Source organism: Engraulis encrasicolus, chromosome 18, assembly GCF_034702125.1.
Source record: "Engraulis encrasicolus isolate BLACKSEA-1 chromosome 18, IST_EnEncr_1.0, whole genome shotgun sequence".
NCBI classification, from domain to species: Eukaryota; Metazoa; Chordata; class Actinopteri; order Clupeiformes; family Engraulidae; genus Engraulis; species Engraulis encrasicolus.
Genome location: NC_085874.1, coordinates 25,793,484 through 25,808,483, shown reverse-complemented (window position 1 = coordinate 25,808,483; position 15,000 = coordinate 25,793,484). Strand labels below are relative to the sequence as shown.

General features: G+C 41.8%; 2 protein-coding genes across 2 annotated transcripts in view; one reads left to right on the top strand and one right to left on the bottom strand.

The window, feature by feature from the left end:
- gtf3c2 (general transcription factor IIIC, polypeptide 2, beta) overlaps positions 1–2,336 on the top strand; it is a 63,086-nt gene extending 60,750 nt beyond the window's left edge. The window contains exon 21 of the mRNA XM_063222125.1: positions 1–2,336. This exon is cut by the window's left edge and continues 239 nt beyond it. The gene's annotated coding sequence lies outside the window, so the exon portion shown is untranslated.
- Positions 2,337–7,229: 4,893 nt separating this feature from the next.
- slc30a2 (solute carrier family 30 member 2) overlaps positions 7,230–15,000 on the bottom strand; it is a 34,036-nt gene continuing 26,265 nt past the window's right edge. The window contains exons 5-8 of the mRNA XM_063222447.1: positions 12,359–12,587; positions 11,006–11,111; positions 7,866–8,000; positions 7,230–7,676 (exon numbers count right to left, since the gene is read on the bottom strand). Coding sequence (XP_063078517.1) covers positions 7,531–7,676; positions 7,866–8,000; positions 11,006–11,111; positions 12,359–12,587 — 616 coding nt within the window. The 3' untranslated portion in view covers positions 7,230–7,530. The remainder of the gene's footprint in view (positions 7,677–7,865; positions 8,001–11,005; positions 11,112–12,358; positions 12,588–15,000) is intronic.

The window sequence follows — 15,000 nt, the reverse complement described above, 5'->3', positions numbered from 1 at the left end:
GCACCCACCTCAAGCATGGATGGATGGATGAATGGATGGATGGATGGATTGATGGATGGAGGACTCACCCACCCAACCCAACCTATTTGGAGTAGACTGGACATAGGACTAAGGACAGTGTGCTCTGGTTTGCAACCCACCCCAAGCTTGGATGGATGGATGGATGGATGGATGGATGGATGGATGGATGGATGGATGGATGGATGGATGGATGGATGGATGGACTCATCCACCCAACCCAACCTGTTTGGAGTGCCACAGAGGGCTGAGGACAGTGTGCTCTGGGTTGCATCCAGCACACCAAAGCTTGGATGGATGGATGGATGGATGGACTCACCCACCCAACCCAAACTGTTTGGAGTAGACTGAGGACGGTGTGCTGTGGTTTGCAACCAGCACACAAAAGCTTGGATGGATGACCCACACACACACACCAGCCTGTGGTGCTTTTCTCGAAAGCGTCGTTGCTAACTAAGTTTTACTTACTTGGTAAATTGCAATGCAATTTCCCCATAGGCAACCTACTAAGCTGCTAACGGGTTAACAACATTGATCCTGTTTGGAGCACCACAGAAGACTGAGGGCACTGTGCTCTGTGCTCCAACCAGCACACCGAAGCTTGAATGGGTTACCCACCCACCCAATCAAATCTGTTTGGAGATCCACAGTGGACTGAGGACCTTGTGCTCCACCAATCTCTTAAGAGCACCACTTACAGTATCTCACCTCTATCAGGGCAGCAAGTAAGGGAGTAGACAGTGAAAAAAACAAGCCACCAGTGCACAGGTGATTCAGGAAGTAAGTCACTTGAATTAAGTTATGGAGCTCCACAGATGACTAAGGACACTGTGCTCTGGGTTCCAACCAGCACACCAAAGGTTGGGAGCTGCCCTGTTTCCAACAATGTTCCTGACCTCTCTCCTATGGTAACATCACAATAATGGACACAATAATAAAGAGAACTCTGGTCTCTGGTGTAGCGCCACACAAAACGTGTCTTCCCCTCCCTCACCTGTTCAGAATAGCACCATGGACCATAATTTGCGGGCCTATCTGCTCTGCGTTCCGAGCACCACACCACACCCCAATCATGCCAGCTTACCCACCTCTAACAATGTTCCTGACCATCAGAACAACACTTAGATGATGTATGACGTTCATTATGTCTTTAGGCTATAACCGTTTTAGTTCTTTTGTTTCAGACATGTAAAAGTTTATCTTTTACCTGACGTGTTTCGACGGTGAAACTTCCGTCTTCCGTCACTTCTGTCAGGTAAAAGATAACAAACTTTTACATGTCTGAAACAAAATAACCCAAACAGTAACACTCAGATGAACTGCACCCCTCATTCACCAACTCTCTTCACAGCAGCAAAGAACAATGTGATCTGGTTTGCTATGACTACACTAACACTTACACCCCCCCTACCCCCCAAATCAGGGTATCAAGTAAGGAAGTAGACAATGAGATAAACACGCCACCAGTGCAGAGGTGTTCCAGGGAGTAGACAGTGACCCAAACAAGCCACCTGTACACAGGTGTTCCAGGAAGTAGGGTTAGTCACTTACATTAGGTTACAATATGTGTCAATTTTCAAGTAGGGAAATCTTGTTGTATTTTTTTCTCCAGTAAAAAAGTTGGCACTTTCCATGAAGTTTGTATGAATGTGTTAGTGTTACAACACTTGATGAATGTGAATTATATGAATACAAACTTCATTGAAAGTGTTAATGAAAAATGAAATGTAAAAAGTCACAGAGGTCCTCTACAAGAACGTTAAGCACTTTCTTTGATATAATTGACCCTGGTCAAGTGGAATATTCTACAGTTGAGGTGCCCAGATGTGAACATACATTCATGTGGACACTGATGATAGTCTGATGCCTTCTGCAGATAGAGGGACAGACTGATGCACAGGACGACAGATGAGCAGTTGTTGGGGAAACTGGTGGGTCTATGGTCATCTGTTATGGTTTTCTGTCCCACTGTCTCTGTTTTTTTTTAAAGAGAAAAAGACTGTGAAACAAGCTTTACTTGTTCCAGATGTTCTACTTGTTTCACATGTTACCGTTTTTAATATTTTTACGATTTCTAATTTGATTGTAAATAAATGCTGGATGTAACACTTGAACTTGAACTTGGCCCAAAGCCCAAGAGAGATCTCTTGAAGCTGGCACTTGGAACGATCGGCTCTTCCGTTTGTCTCTTGTTGTACTCGCATAGGGGGGGGTCGATTTCTCTTTGTTAATCGCTTTTATATGTTATTTATTTTGTGTGAGAGCTCTGGTAATTGACCGTTGAACTTTTATTAAAAATTACATCTTTTTTCCATTTCCTTTCCACCTCGTCGCCTATTGTTTTTCTGTCACCGGATGGTCACTACTAGGGATGGCTTCAGTCCGAGCTCTCTGTCATGTGTCATGTGAGAGTCGGGCGTGTGGCTCGGACGTCGGATCCACCGCCTTCCTCCCTTCAGTAGCAGCCAGGTATCCATCACTGTCAGTGTGGAAGATGAGTGCGTGCGTGCCTGATGTGTTCGCCTGTCATCAGCTGGCCATCTGGCATAGCGGGCATTTCCCGGTGGGCCCTGCACCCTCATGGGCCTCTATTTTCAGAAATGTTCTTTCTGAAAATAGGGGCCCATGAGGGTGCGGGGCCTCTGGCCGCCCATGAGGGTACGGGGCCCATCGGTGAGTCATTTCTGCGCCACTAATTATGAGGGGCCCTTGAGCCAAAAGTGCCAGGGTCCTATTTCTCCCCCCAGTCCAGCCCTGCCTGTCAGCCTTAGAATCAGTCTCCATTACAAAGGCCAGAGATCACGGAGACTGTACTATAAAGGTAGTGCTGCATCATCTACAGACCCTATGTCTTACGCACAGCACTCAGTGACCATTTACAACCTATGGGTAAAAAATGATAACAAAGCAGAGAGTTGTTCTGATGGATTCCTTTGCATCTTGGTTCTTTTTTGTTGTTTTAAAACATATTTTAAACAATTGCAGAGCTCCAGCCAAGCTTTGTACGTACATGTCATGTACTTGAAAGCCAAATAACACACAGCCAGGGATGCCATAAGAGAATATTTCTTATTTTTAGTATTTTATTTTCAGAATTTATGCTGCCTATTATCTTTTTCATGTGTATTTACCACCACCATTTCTAAATATTCATGTTGGCAAGGTACATACACTTTTCACAATACACATACACAAATAGGTGAATCTTCTTGTTTGCCAATAAATCTCATTTTATTACTTTTTTCATGAATATTCAATAAAAATAATTATTACATTTTATTATAATTATTGAATATTCATGAAAAATCCGATTTGTGAATGGGAAGCATATATGTGAAAAATGCAGGACTAAAGTTAAATACTTCGTAATTAGATTCCACACCATCTTAACTTCCTCTGTAAGCACAGAGCTAAGTGAAGCACTCTACCCTTGGAACTTTGTCCCATGATAAACTTTTTCGCTCTGTGCACCCCTGGTTCGTTGGACACCTCTCACACCCCACGGCCCATTTCATGCTTAGCTAACGATGCTAATTAGCCCACGGTCAACCCCACGCTAGGGAACTGCCAGCCAGATTAATGTCGCTTCCACACCTTATTTGCCAACATCAATAATAAGGCTTATTACTGCTCAACAACTAGCATTGAGGGGCTTGGCTGGACGGTAAGCCCTTTAAAAGCTACATTTGTCATTTTGTCAGGCAAGCAAATGTTTGTTTGTTTGTTTTTAACACACGGCTGGAGGAGAAAAAAGACTTATGATGTAGGTGTTTGCCTTACACCTCAAACCGTAGGCTATATATGCTTATTTCTGTGTATGTAAAGGGGGAAAGAAGTACATTAGGCTTTCTTGAGCTCATCACCAGCACACATTTATTGCAAAATTCCAACCACACAAATATAAACGAAATATCAAACAGCATGTCGATAGCCAGTGATTTTTGTACTGTTACACACAGTATCACCATACCACATTTACACACACAGAATGTTTACAGTTCATTGTTTACAGTAAGCAAATTTGTTATTTACAAATTCACAAAGTGAACGTACACAGAAAATATGTTTTATTGAGAGCATTTTACAATATTTTCACAGTAACGTACAGTACATTACAACATAGCACTCTGACACATCACAGGACAGATTTGAAGCAAGTTACAGGACAATTAGATAAAGATTGATGCGTGCCAGGACTTTGAAGGCCTCCAAAGTACTTTTCCTTCTCTTCACTTATCGCCATTCTACCTTGATTCAACCAACCAACATTCAAAGTGTGAGAATTTGTTTGTCCCATGTAGGCCTACTGTACAGTCAAATGTAGCATGTGTGATCCAATATACATTTATCATTACCTACCTTGGTTTTTAAAAGGGTTAACCTCTTTCTGATGACAAAGACAATAGAAAAACAATAAAAAAAAGAATATAGGCCTCAGTGGTCATAGACTTAACTGATTCAAATATAATTATATTTAACTCATTTTGGCAGTAAAATGGGTGTTAGTGTTCCACAGCTTTTGGCTGAAGTAATTGTATAGTTGACACCAAAGATTGCAAAAACTTGCCTCGATTACAAACTCAACACTCAAAAGATCATTGTGTGGTAACACTGAACAACTTCTTATGAAGCATTTGTTATGTATTTGTTAACTCTTAGTTAGTGCACATCCCAGTTTGTTAACCAGTACCTGCACATTACTCATCAATAAATTATTTATAAACATATCGTACATGTTAAAGCAGATGTAGAGGAGGATGGACAGTCAGAGATCCAATCACACAATCCCAGACCTGCATGCATCTAGACTAGTGTTTCTCAACGGGGGCAGTCCCCGGGGGGGTGTTGGGGAGCTCTAGGGGGACGTTGAGAAGGATACAGCTGAGAGGGGGCGGTGCATCGTTGCCATTGGGGGGCATTAGTCCATTTATTTTTTTAATGCCAAGGGGGGCGTTGTCAGTCTTATGATGATGTCAAGGGGGCATTGGGAGGTTTATGATGAGGTCAAGGGGGCGTTCATTCAAAAAAGGTTGAGAACCACTGATCTAGACAAACTAACAGCATGAAGCATGATGACCAACTGACAAATAAATTGATAATGTGCATTTATCATGTGAATTATGAGAACAAACCTGACATGAAAGGTTAACAAGTTAAACAGCTTAAGAAACACAAATAATAGGGAACTGTTATTGCAAAGTGTTACCAAATGTTTCTCCACTTTTTGGGTGCCATCCCCAATTTCCACTGACATTCACTGATCACACAACACATGCACATGTTATTCTTCTTTCTCAGACATCCACAAATAACCTGAAACAACATTGTAAACATTTTGTTGCCTTTCTGTAGTCTGCGGGATAACATTTGTTCGACATGGCTTCACCACCATGATATATTTAAAGTTAAATATAACTGAAATATAACTTACATTTTATCAAATTGGGCAAAATATAAATTTTGGGGCTGGGGGTTGGGGGGTATTTTTGTACAGTGTTGTGATAAAATATCAAATTGTCATCTGATGTTCACTATTCTAAATGACACACCTTCCATGCAACTGTGATCCATTGTGATGATTTTCAGCCAGATTTGTTATAGTTTGCACAGAAACATTGCAACAGGCATTGCACACAAAAATGGTCAGTTGGATATTACTTTTTTTTAGACTTCAATTTTCATGTCTGTACACCTGATGTCATTATTACCTTATTGACCTTATTATTTTGAAGCAACATATACGTAGTTACTGTATCATTTATCACAAGTATGCATGTTTCAGCTGATGGCCACACCACTTTATCCACTAATGTGCACGTCATCTATACATGCTGTGTTAAGGGTAACACTTTACTTTACGGATCGCTAATAAGGTGGTAATTTCATGTTCATTTCATAGTTATTTCATAGTTATTTCAGGGTAATAACTGTTTGCTTTTAGTAACAACAGCAAAATAACCATCCAGTTTGCAGTGCATTGTGGTGACACCCTGATGACTCGCAGCATGGTGACACTTTGTTGACACACACACACACACACACACACACACACACACACACACACACACACACACACACACACAGACACACAGACAATGCACTGGAAATTGCATGGTTATTTTGCTGTTGTTACGAAAAACAAACAGTTATTACCCTGAAATAACTATGAAATTAACACGAAATTACCACCTTATTAGCGATCCGTAAAGAAAAGTGTAACCATGTTAAGTCATTTGTGAAGTGGGTTGGATTTACAAATGTTGAGTTGGACATTCTATTGGAATGTACTGTTTGGGGACTGTAATGGCAGTGCACTGGCCTTACGCTTGGATAAGCCAACAGAACGGTGTTATTTCAGAGGACTTGCAATACCAACATTTCCCATGAGGTTATACAGACCAATCCTAGCTGTATTCTTGATAAGTACAGTTACCCCAATAAGTACAGTGTTAAAAGTGTATCATTCTGTTCCATTGTTGGCATTCTTTGTAGTGTGCTGTAATGCGGGGGCTGCTGTGAAGAAATTATGTTGTGGGCTCCAGCCAAACAGGCAAGGAATTTCATTAGCAGGATTAATCAGAGAAAATCTTGTTATCTGTAGCTAAATGTGCTGACAAGACTGGGTGTTGTGCTATATATCTATTCATGTAACTTTTGCGCTCTATTGCTTCTAGAGTCTTTCTCTCTAAGTGAGATGTGCATTTTTAACCCTTGACGTTTAATGAAAATTCTTACTCCTTTTTTTGGTGGCCAGTTTGTGAATCCACACGGAAAGTCAGGAAAACAAAAGTCAGTGATCCTGGAAATTGAGAAAAGTAACCCTATTGTAGGGTACTGCAAACTCGACTTTGATTATCTTCTTTTTAGTCGATACCATCTCTACACAGCTGAATGTTTGGACAGGCAATTAAAGTGAAGTCCCTCCTCCCTATAAAAAATATTGTGCCAGTGGTGCAAAAAAAAAGCACAGAATGCCATGTCAAAACCGTCCCGACTGCAGCCTTGGCACACCCTATATCCCCTATCTGTTCAGAGGAGAAATGTGCTTGCATATGCATCTTAGTGATGTACCATCTTTCACAATAATCCATAGCAAAGGTAATATATTTAAATAAGTTTACATAGGTACTGTATATAACTCTCTCTGTATATCATGTCACTTTATGTGCTGATGTGTCCAATTCTGTAATGAATCATATTTTTCATTCGTCCCAAAATAGTATCCAATATCACAATAAGTTGTAACATACGTACAGTAGTTACAGTAGTCACATGCCATATCTTTCATCCAATGTGCGAAAAGTGCCTTGTTTCAGGCTTCAGTGTTGTTTGTTTTGTTAAATGTGTGCGTGTGTGTTTTCTGTGTCCAGCAGGTCCTCATGTTACATGTGTGTGCGCGCGTATGTGTGTCTATGTGTGTGTGCTGACCCGACCCGACCAGAGTGATGCTGGTCTGTGACGGCGGACGACCTGGCTACTCTTGTCCGGGCCCCGTTGCGCTGTACTGTATGACTAGTCCATGGGGTCCTGGCACTGGGTACAGTGGATCATGTCGTCGCAGTAGGGCTCCACCTGAATGGTGGTGCTGTAGAACCCGAACTTGGTCTGCAGCAGCTCCGTCGCCTCCTTCAGAACTGTCTGCGAGTCCGCATTCTCCTCTGGGGAAGAGTAGAGTAGAGTAGAGTAGAGTAGAGTAGAGTAGAGTAGAGTAGTAGAGAGTCATTTATTGATCCCAAGGGGAAATTGAGGTGTCAAGTAGCATACATACATACATAAGTACAGAAGACATTACACACATCCTTACACATACAGTATATTAACCATAATAAAGCTTGGGTATGTCTTACCTATGGCGATGTGTACAGAGACCAGGGTTTGGCCTAAAGTGAGAGCCCAGAGGCGCAGGCTGTGCATTGCCTTCACAGACTTCAGAGAGAGCAGAACCTCCTTCACAGAGTTGAACTCGATGCCTTTGGGAGCCCCTGCATGGAAAAAAGGGGCCAGGCATAATATGTGAAAGTAGTCATGTGAAATAGTGTGTAATCTACACTCATCCAGACATCATATCATCATATCACAGGGGACAGATAAAGCAGAAATGAGCCTTCAATGGCTATGTTTACATGACGTTTTCAATTCTCAATTAATAATTCAGAATTAAATAGTTCCATCGATTTTACTTTCATCTCTCATTTAATTCCGAACTGTGAAGTGTTTACATGACGTTTTCAAAGCGGAATTAAGATTTATTCAGAATTATTATTGTCATATAAACGTAGCCAATGTGTGTTTTGAACACCTTAAAGGTTTTAAATAAGTCTTCTTGAATAATGATACTAATAATTGCTATGATGATGAACCACACACAGTTAAGTTTTTTCACTGCAGTGCTTGTTAAATCTACTAAAACTAGCACTAATTAAGTAAAACAACCACTAAGTCAGCTAAATGATAATTGTATAGTCGTTAAAGGTTCATTGCCACGGGGTTCTAGCTTAATGTGAGCAGACCCAACCACACAATGGACTTAAATGGAGGTGGAATTCAATTAAATTGAAAGAGTGTTGAGAGAATAGTTTTGCTTCAGTGAGTCTAAAGATGTTTGTATGGTAACACGGTGACGAGCAAGAGTCACTTAGAATAATGTTTAGTCCATAAGGATTTTGATTAGATTTTGTTAATTGGCACAGCACAGGGTTAACATAAAATGACATGTTGCTTATGTACCTTGCTTGGACAAACTGATAACACAAAAAGCTCAATTTCCACTGACCTTAATACCACTGTGCGCCTTGATTTTTTTTAAAATGGAGGATTATTGGAATCTTATTGGAATGAGCGTTTGGAACACTGTGATGGACAAGAGAGTGTTAACACTGATGCATGATGTTTTTAATTCTGAATAAACTTAATTTCGGTTCGGTAAGGGTTTACATGATGTTTTTAAAGTGGAAATAAGTTTTATTATGTAGCTCTTTGAGTGCCATGGACTTGAAAATGAGTCTTTTCAGAATGTATGGCACAGTGCCAAAGACAGACACGTTGATCTGGTATGTTTGTTGTTCACATGGACAAAGAATTTTTACGGAAGCTCTGAGCTGCCACGGTTGAATATATATTTGGCTCAGTATCATGTAATAACGTGAAAAGTTTCACGTTATAACGTGATATTTATCATTTTTTATTATATGGTTGTGACGTCATATGTCGAATGCTCCATTCATTTCAACGGGGCTCCCCAACGTTCGGACGTCTGTTATTTTTCGATAACGGACGGGTTGGTCTATAACAGACCGCTGTCAATGGCAACAAGACTTTTCACTGCTAAAGCGACTTTTCAACAAGACTCTAATCAGCTGCTGTGATAGACAGCACCCGTTGTCCTGGCTACCGCTGTCAATGGCAACAAGACGTTCACTGCTAAAGCCACTGGCTTGTATACAAGTCAGTGGCTAAAGCGAATGTTTCATATCACTCCGCAGGGGGTCCGGTCTTTTGTCACTCTAATCAGCTGCTGTGATAGACAACACCTGTTGTCCTGGCTAGCCTACCTAGCTGTTGCCTAGCGGTGTTCCACAACGGCACTGTTTTGTTTTGCGCAGCAACAATCTTAACATTAAATAGGTCTAAAGAAATGGCCCCGCATGTGTGAATCATTTATATCCATATAATAAGCGGGTTAACTTTCGGCGAGTCGGTCGCTTTGTGGAATAGCAGCACTTCAGAGAGAACAAGACCCCTCCGCTCCGCGTCGGGGTCTAAAGATTCTCTCTGTCGTGCTGCTATTCCACGGTAGCGACCTTCTCGCCGAACGTTAACCCTTACATAACGTGAAAGTATCACGTTATAACATGAAATTATCACGTTATTTCGTGATATGAAGTTATCACGTTATTCTGAGATAAGGAACTATCACGTTATTCTGAGATAAGAAATTATCACGTTATTCTGACATATGCAACTATCACGTTATTCTGAGATAAGAAATTATCACGTTATTTTGAGATAGCCTATGCAACATTTGGTCATTCAGCACTTCAACACTTCCCGGTTCAGTCAAGGAACATGGCTCGTCTATAGGACTTAATTCAGTTCTATTTCAAGCTTGGTCTAAGGCATGGTGAAATTCTACAGTTGTTGAGCACTGTGGATGGTATTGTTGTCAGTATGCGCACTCTCCGAAGGATTTTGAAAAGCATGGGGTTGTACCGAAGAAAGAATGAATCTGACCCACTTGACGTTGCATCATTTCTCATTGATCAACTGCGTGGACACGGGAGGCTACATGGATACAAGTTCCACCATCTCAACTGCATCCAAGCTGGATAGGCCTATGTTGTCACCCAAAGTACAGTGAGACATTTGTTAAAGTTCCTCGACCCCAGTGGCGTTGAAAGAAGACGAAGAAATCGCTTGATGCAACGTGTGTACATGAACCCTGGCCCTAATTATCTATGGCACGTTGATTCTTATGATAAATTGAAGCCGTTTGGTGTGTGCATAAATGGAGCTATTGATGCCTTTTCTGACTGAACCGGGAAGTGTTGAAGTGCTGAATGGCCAAATGTTGCATATCTCAGAATAACGTGAAAATTTCTTATCTCAGAATAACGTGATAGTTGCATATCTCAGAATAACGTGATAATTTCTTATCTCAGAATAACGTGATAGTTCCTTATCTCAGAATAACGTGATAACTTCATATCACGAAATAACGTGATAACTTCATGTTATAACGTGATATTATCACGTTATAACATGATAAATATGACGTTATAACGTGAAACTTTTCACATTATTACATGATACTGAGCCAAATATATATTCAACCTTGGCAGCTCAGACGTTCAAACGTTGAAAAAAGCCTGGTAACCCCCCGGTCTGAATTTGAAAATGCCTGGCACTCAATGAGTAGTTAAGTGAGTTAATTCCGAATGAAATGTCTCATGTAAACGTAGCCACTGTGTCGTTTGGATTTCATGTTTACCTTCCATGAGGATCTGAAAGACATCCCTCATTATGGTGATGGTAGTGGCCAGCACAAACACGGAGAAGAGGAAGGTGCAGATGGGATCCGCTACTTTGTATTCAGGCTGAAAAAAAATCACGAGAAGGAGATGGAGAGCAAGGAGAGAGAGAATAAAAAAGAGAGAGGGATAGAACAGCATGAGAGAGAATTTGTCAAAAGTGTGTGTGTGTGAGAGAGGTAGAGGGAGGGAGAGGTAGAGAGAAAGAGAGAGAGAAACAGAAGGAAGGGGGGAGAAGGCATCTAAGTAGACACAAATGGGATCAGATGGTGTATATGTGTAATGTCAGAGCATATTAAACCACAGATGATGGGGTCACAGCTACCGCAATTTTTTTTTGCTGTTTCATTCCTTCTGAGGTGGAGGGGGGTTGTGGGCTGAAATATATACAGTACGTGGCAAAGAAATGACTGGAGGCAATTTATCTTCCAGCTCAAACAGTTCCTACTGAGCAGTTTAGTTTCACGGTATTACAATTACACAGAGCTGGAGATTGCTGCTACTTAAGGTTCTCCACTTCACTGCTTGCAGATAAGCTGTGTCAAGCTCCACCGTTTTGTCTATAAAGGCAGTAGGTACCAGGGCTGGACTGGGGGAGAAATAGGGCCCAGGCACTTTCCCCCCCCCCCATAATTAGAGGGGCAAAACTGACTCACCGGTGGTCCCCGCACCCTTGTGGGCCCCTGTTTAGAGAATTGTTTTTATTTTATTTTTTAATTAATTATTATATTTACATTTCTGAAAATAGGGGCCCACAAGGGTGCAGGGCCCACCAGGAAATACCCGGTATGCCAGATGGCCAGTCCAGCCCTGGTAGGTACACAGTTCTACAGCATCTGTTGTAAATTATGCTTTGGAACTCTTTAAAGAGTTGACTTAACATTCTTCACAACAGATGCCTTTTGAAGGAAATTAGGTAGTTTTGAACGCATGTTTGTTCCCTATCCACATGCCGTGTTTATATGCCAAAAAAAAAATATATATATAAATGTTTAAAATATATTCTTACATATGTAATCAAGACCTTAATGTAAACATGCATAGAGTAAGGGTCTCCACACATCGGCTTCGCCAAAGTGCAGGGCACTGCTCCCATTGTATTCAATAGAACCCCGCACACTGGCGCAGATGTCCGTGGACATCGACTAGCGATTACAGATGAGTTCTATTTTGTCGGAGCCGCCCATTGACTATCCATGCTATATTCGTGTGAAATTGGATTTGGGGGTGAGAATTGTGTCGGAAGCGAAAGTGCCAGGCAGTGCTGTCGGAACCGATGTGCGGAGGCCCTAAGTAGTTATCCGTCCTCTCACCCGGAAGTAGATGATGATGGCGGCCACCATGACCCCGATGCTCTGCAGCAGGTCCCCCAGCACGTGGATGAAGGCGGCGCGCACGCTGGTGCTGCCGTGGCCACCCAGCAGGCCGTGGGAGTGGCCATGGTGGCCCACGGGGCTCAGCGCCACGCCGTTCTCGTCGATCTTGTGGTAGCCCGCGCCGTGTGCGTGGAAGGTGGTGGAGTGGTGCAGGATGTAGGCCATTCTGGAGTGGCGGGGCAGAGGAGAGCGAAAGACAAGTCATTATGGTTCAGTTGGGACTCTATGCATCACCTGGCTACCGGCTACTGGCTACCACAAGATCGACGAGAACGGCATGGCGCTGAGCCCTGTGGGCCATCATGGCAACTCCCACAACCTCACCTTTTATTTTCATTTTTAACATTGATTTTAATCCACTTGTTAAGCACTTTGAGCTGCATGCTTTGTATGATGTTGTGCTATACAAATACAGTTATTTGTTATCATCCCTCAGTTTGCAGGTGCATCACAGTGGGACAAACAACGCTTCAAAGTAGTGGATGGAACACACTGCAGCTTTTAATTTTTACGTTTTTATTCTGGGGTTTTAAGTCGGGTGTTGGCATGATATAAAGACTTAAAAACTAAGTTGCAGTGTGCTCCAGACTCTACTTTGAAGTCATTATGCCGTGTCCAGACCAAGAGCAAGCTATGCTGCCTGTTGGTGGAGGTAGCAGGAGAAGTTTCGCAGCGTATTCACTCTGGACGTGACATTGACATGTTTGATTTAGCTTATCACATAACGGCTCTGGCTTGACACCATGGGACATTCTGAGATATGAACATTCCAATTGGTTTTCGGTGAAACCGCATCATAGCTCATTACCATAAGATTATAGTTTGACTGAAATCTTTAAAATTCGCTCTGGTCGCGCTGGTCGCGTACCCTCCATAGACAAATAATGTCTCTCCATTAGCGTAGGTTGCTCTGGGTTTGAACAAGGCATTATGGTTCCTCACATCCTTCCTGTTCTTTGTGGTCTCATGATTCAAGGCTGAAAGTCATTCATGATCAAAGTTTGTTAACACTTTATTTTAACAGGGCTTTAATTACAGTGTACTTACTTATTAGATACATTATTTAATTACAGTGTACTTACTTATTAGATACATTATTACATCATATATTTTATGTATGTAAATGCCAGAATGACAATAATGACCATAATGTACTATGCAGTGGTTCCATAATACTTTGCCAAAGTGATTAATTCTTCCAGGGAAACAAAGGGCTGAACTGAGGCCCAAGGCACTACTTAGTATGCTTTACTTACTTACTGGGACATAAGGCCGCAATCATACACTACCACTGAACCCTGTCTCGTGGTTTGGCCTGTGCTTCATGCCAGGACAGCCCCATCCCCTTTAGCCCTGTCATCACGGTCCTTAGCCAGGTGTTCTTTGGTCTTCTTCCCCTCTTTCTTTACCTTTCTTCTCAAGGCGGCTTTTGGTGTTCTTTCATTGGGCATTTTGAATACAGCCATCTTAGTCTATGTTTTTGAATTTCAAGAGACATGTGTGAGCTGCCTGTCCTCTTGCTAAGTTCTTCATTTGAGATCTTGGTATGAAACTTAGTATACACCAAAATACACTTTGTGAGTATGATCTAACAACATATACTGCAGTTGTACTTACATATTTATACACCAGTTATTCCACTGTACCTAATGAGTAAAGTACACTGTAATTAAAGCCCTGTTAAAATAAAGTATTGCCCAAAGTTTTATTTAATATCCTGTGGTAGGTGTTAGCATGCGCATGGAAGGTTGTGGAGATGTGCGGGATGTAGGCCATTCTGGAGTCGCAGGGCAGGGGGAGGGGAAAACACAGGTACACGGTGTAACACCCACCAACATAATAACTTCATGCCAACTTCATTAAAAATGTGCTTTTCAGACGTAATTACCCAGCTAAACATGACAATTTTCTGCCAACATAATAACATTTACATATATGCTTGTAGAATGTGGTGGAGTGGTGCAGTGTGTGCCATTCTGGGGGTGCGTTCTCAAAAGCATAGTTGTTAGTCAGTTAGCAACTTGGGTAGTTGCCAATTTGGAAATTGCATTGCAAACAACAAAGTTGCTAACATAGTTAGTAACTATGGTTTCGAGAAATACACCCCTGGAGGAAACGGAAGAGTGAAAACCGCATGTATCCATTATGGGGTATAAGTCAAACTAGTTCCTCCCGTTTCTTCCTCTTGCTCGTGGCCTTGTGATGCTAGGCAGGACATCATTGACAATCAAACTGTTATTCAATATCTCGCAAAAGTGCCATAACGTAATAACCTCATTTACAATCAGGATCTTGAATGAAATCCTACAAAAGATTGCATTGCCAAGGATGACAGCGGGCAACTGCTGTTTGCTCCATAGAGGCAGGCATCAGCAAAGTACGAGGCCACAAGCAAAAGCAGAGGACGGGAGATATTAGGTTGAAATGGACACTTGGTGGCTGTCTGTCTCTTTCCAGAGGGAAAATTAGGGGAAATAGACAGACAGCAAAGTGCCTTAGGAAAAAAAGGGAAGCGTGATCTAGAGAGCTATTACGCTTTTTTAATTTGAAAGGCTCGATAAAGACTTACCAGCTAAAGA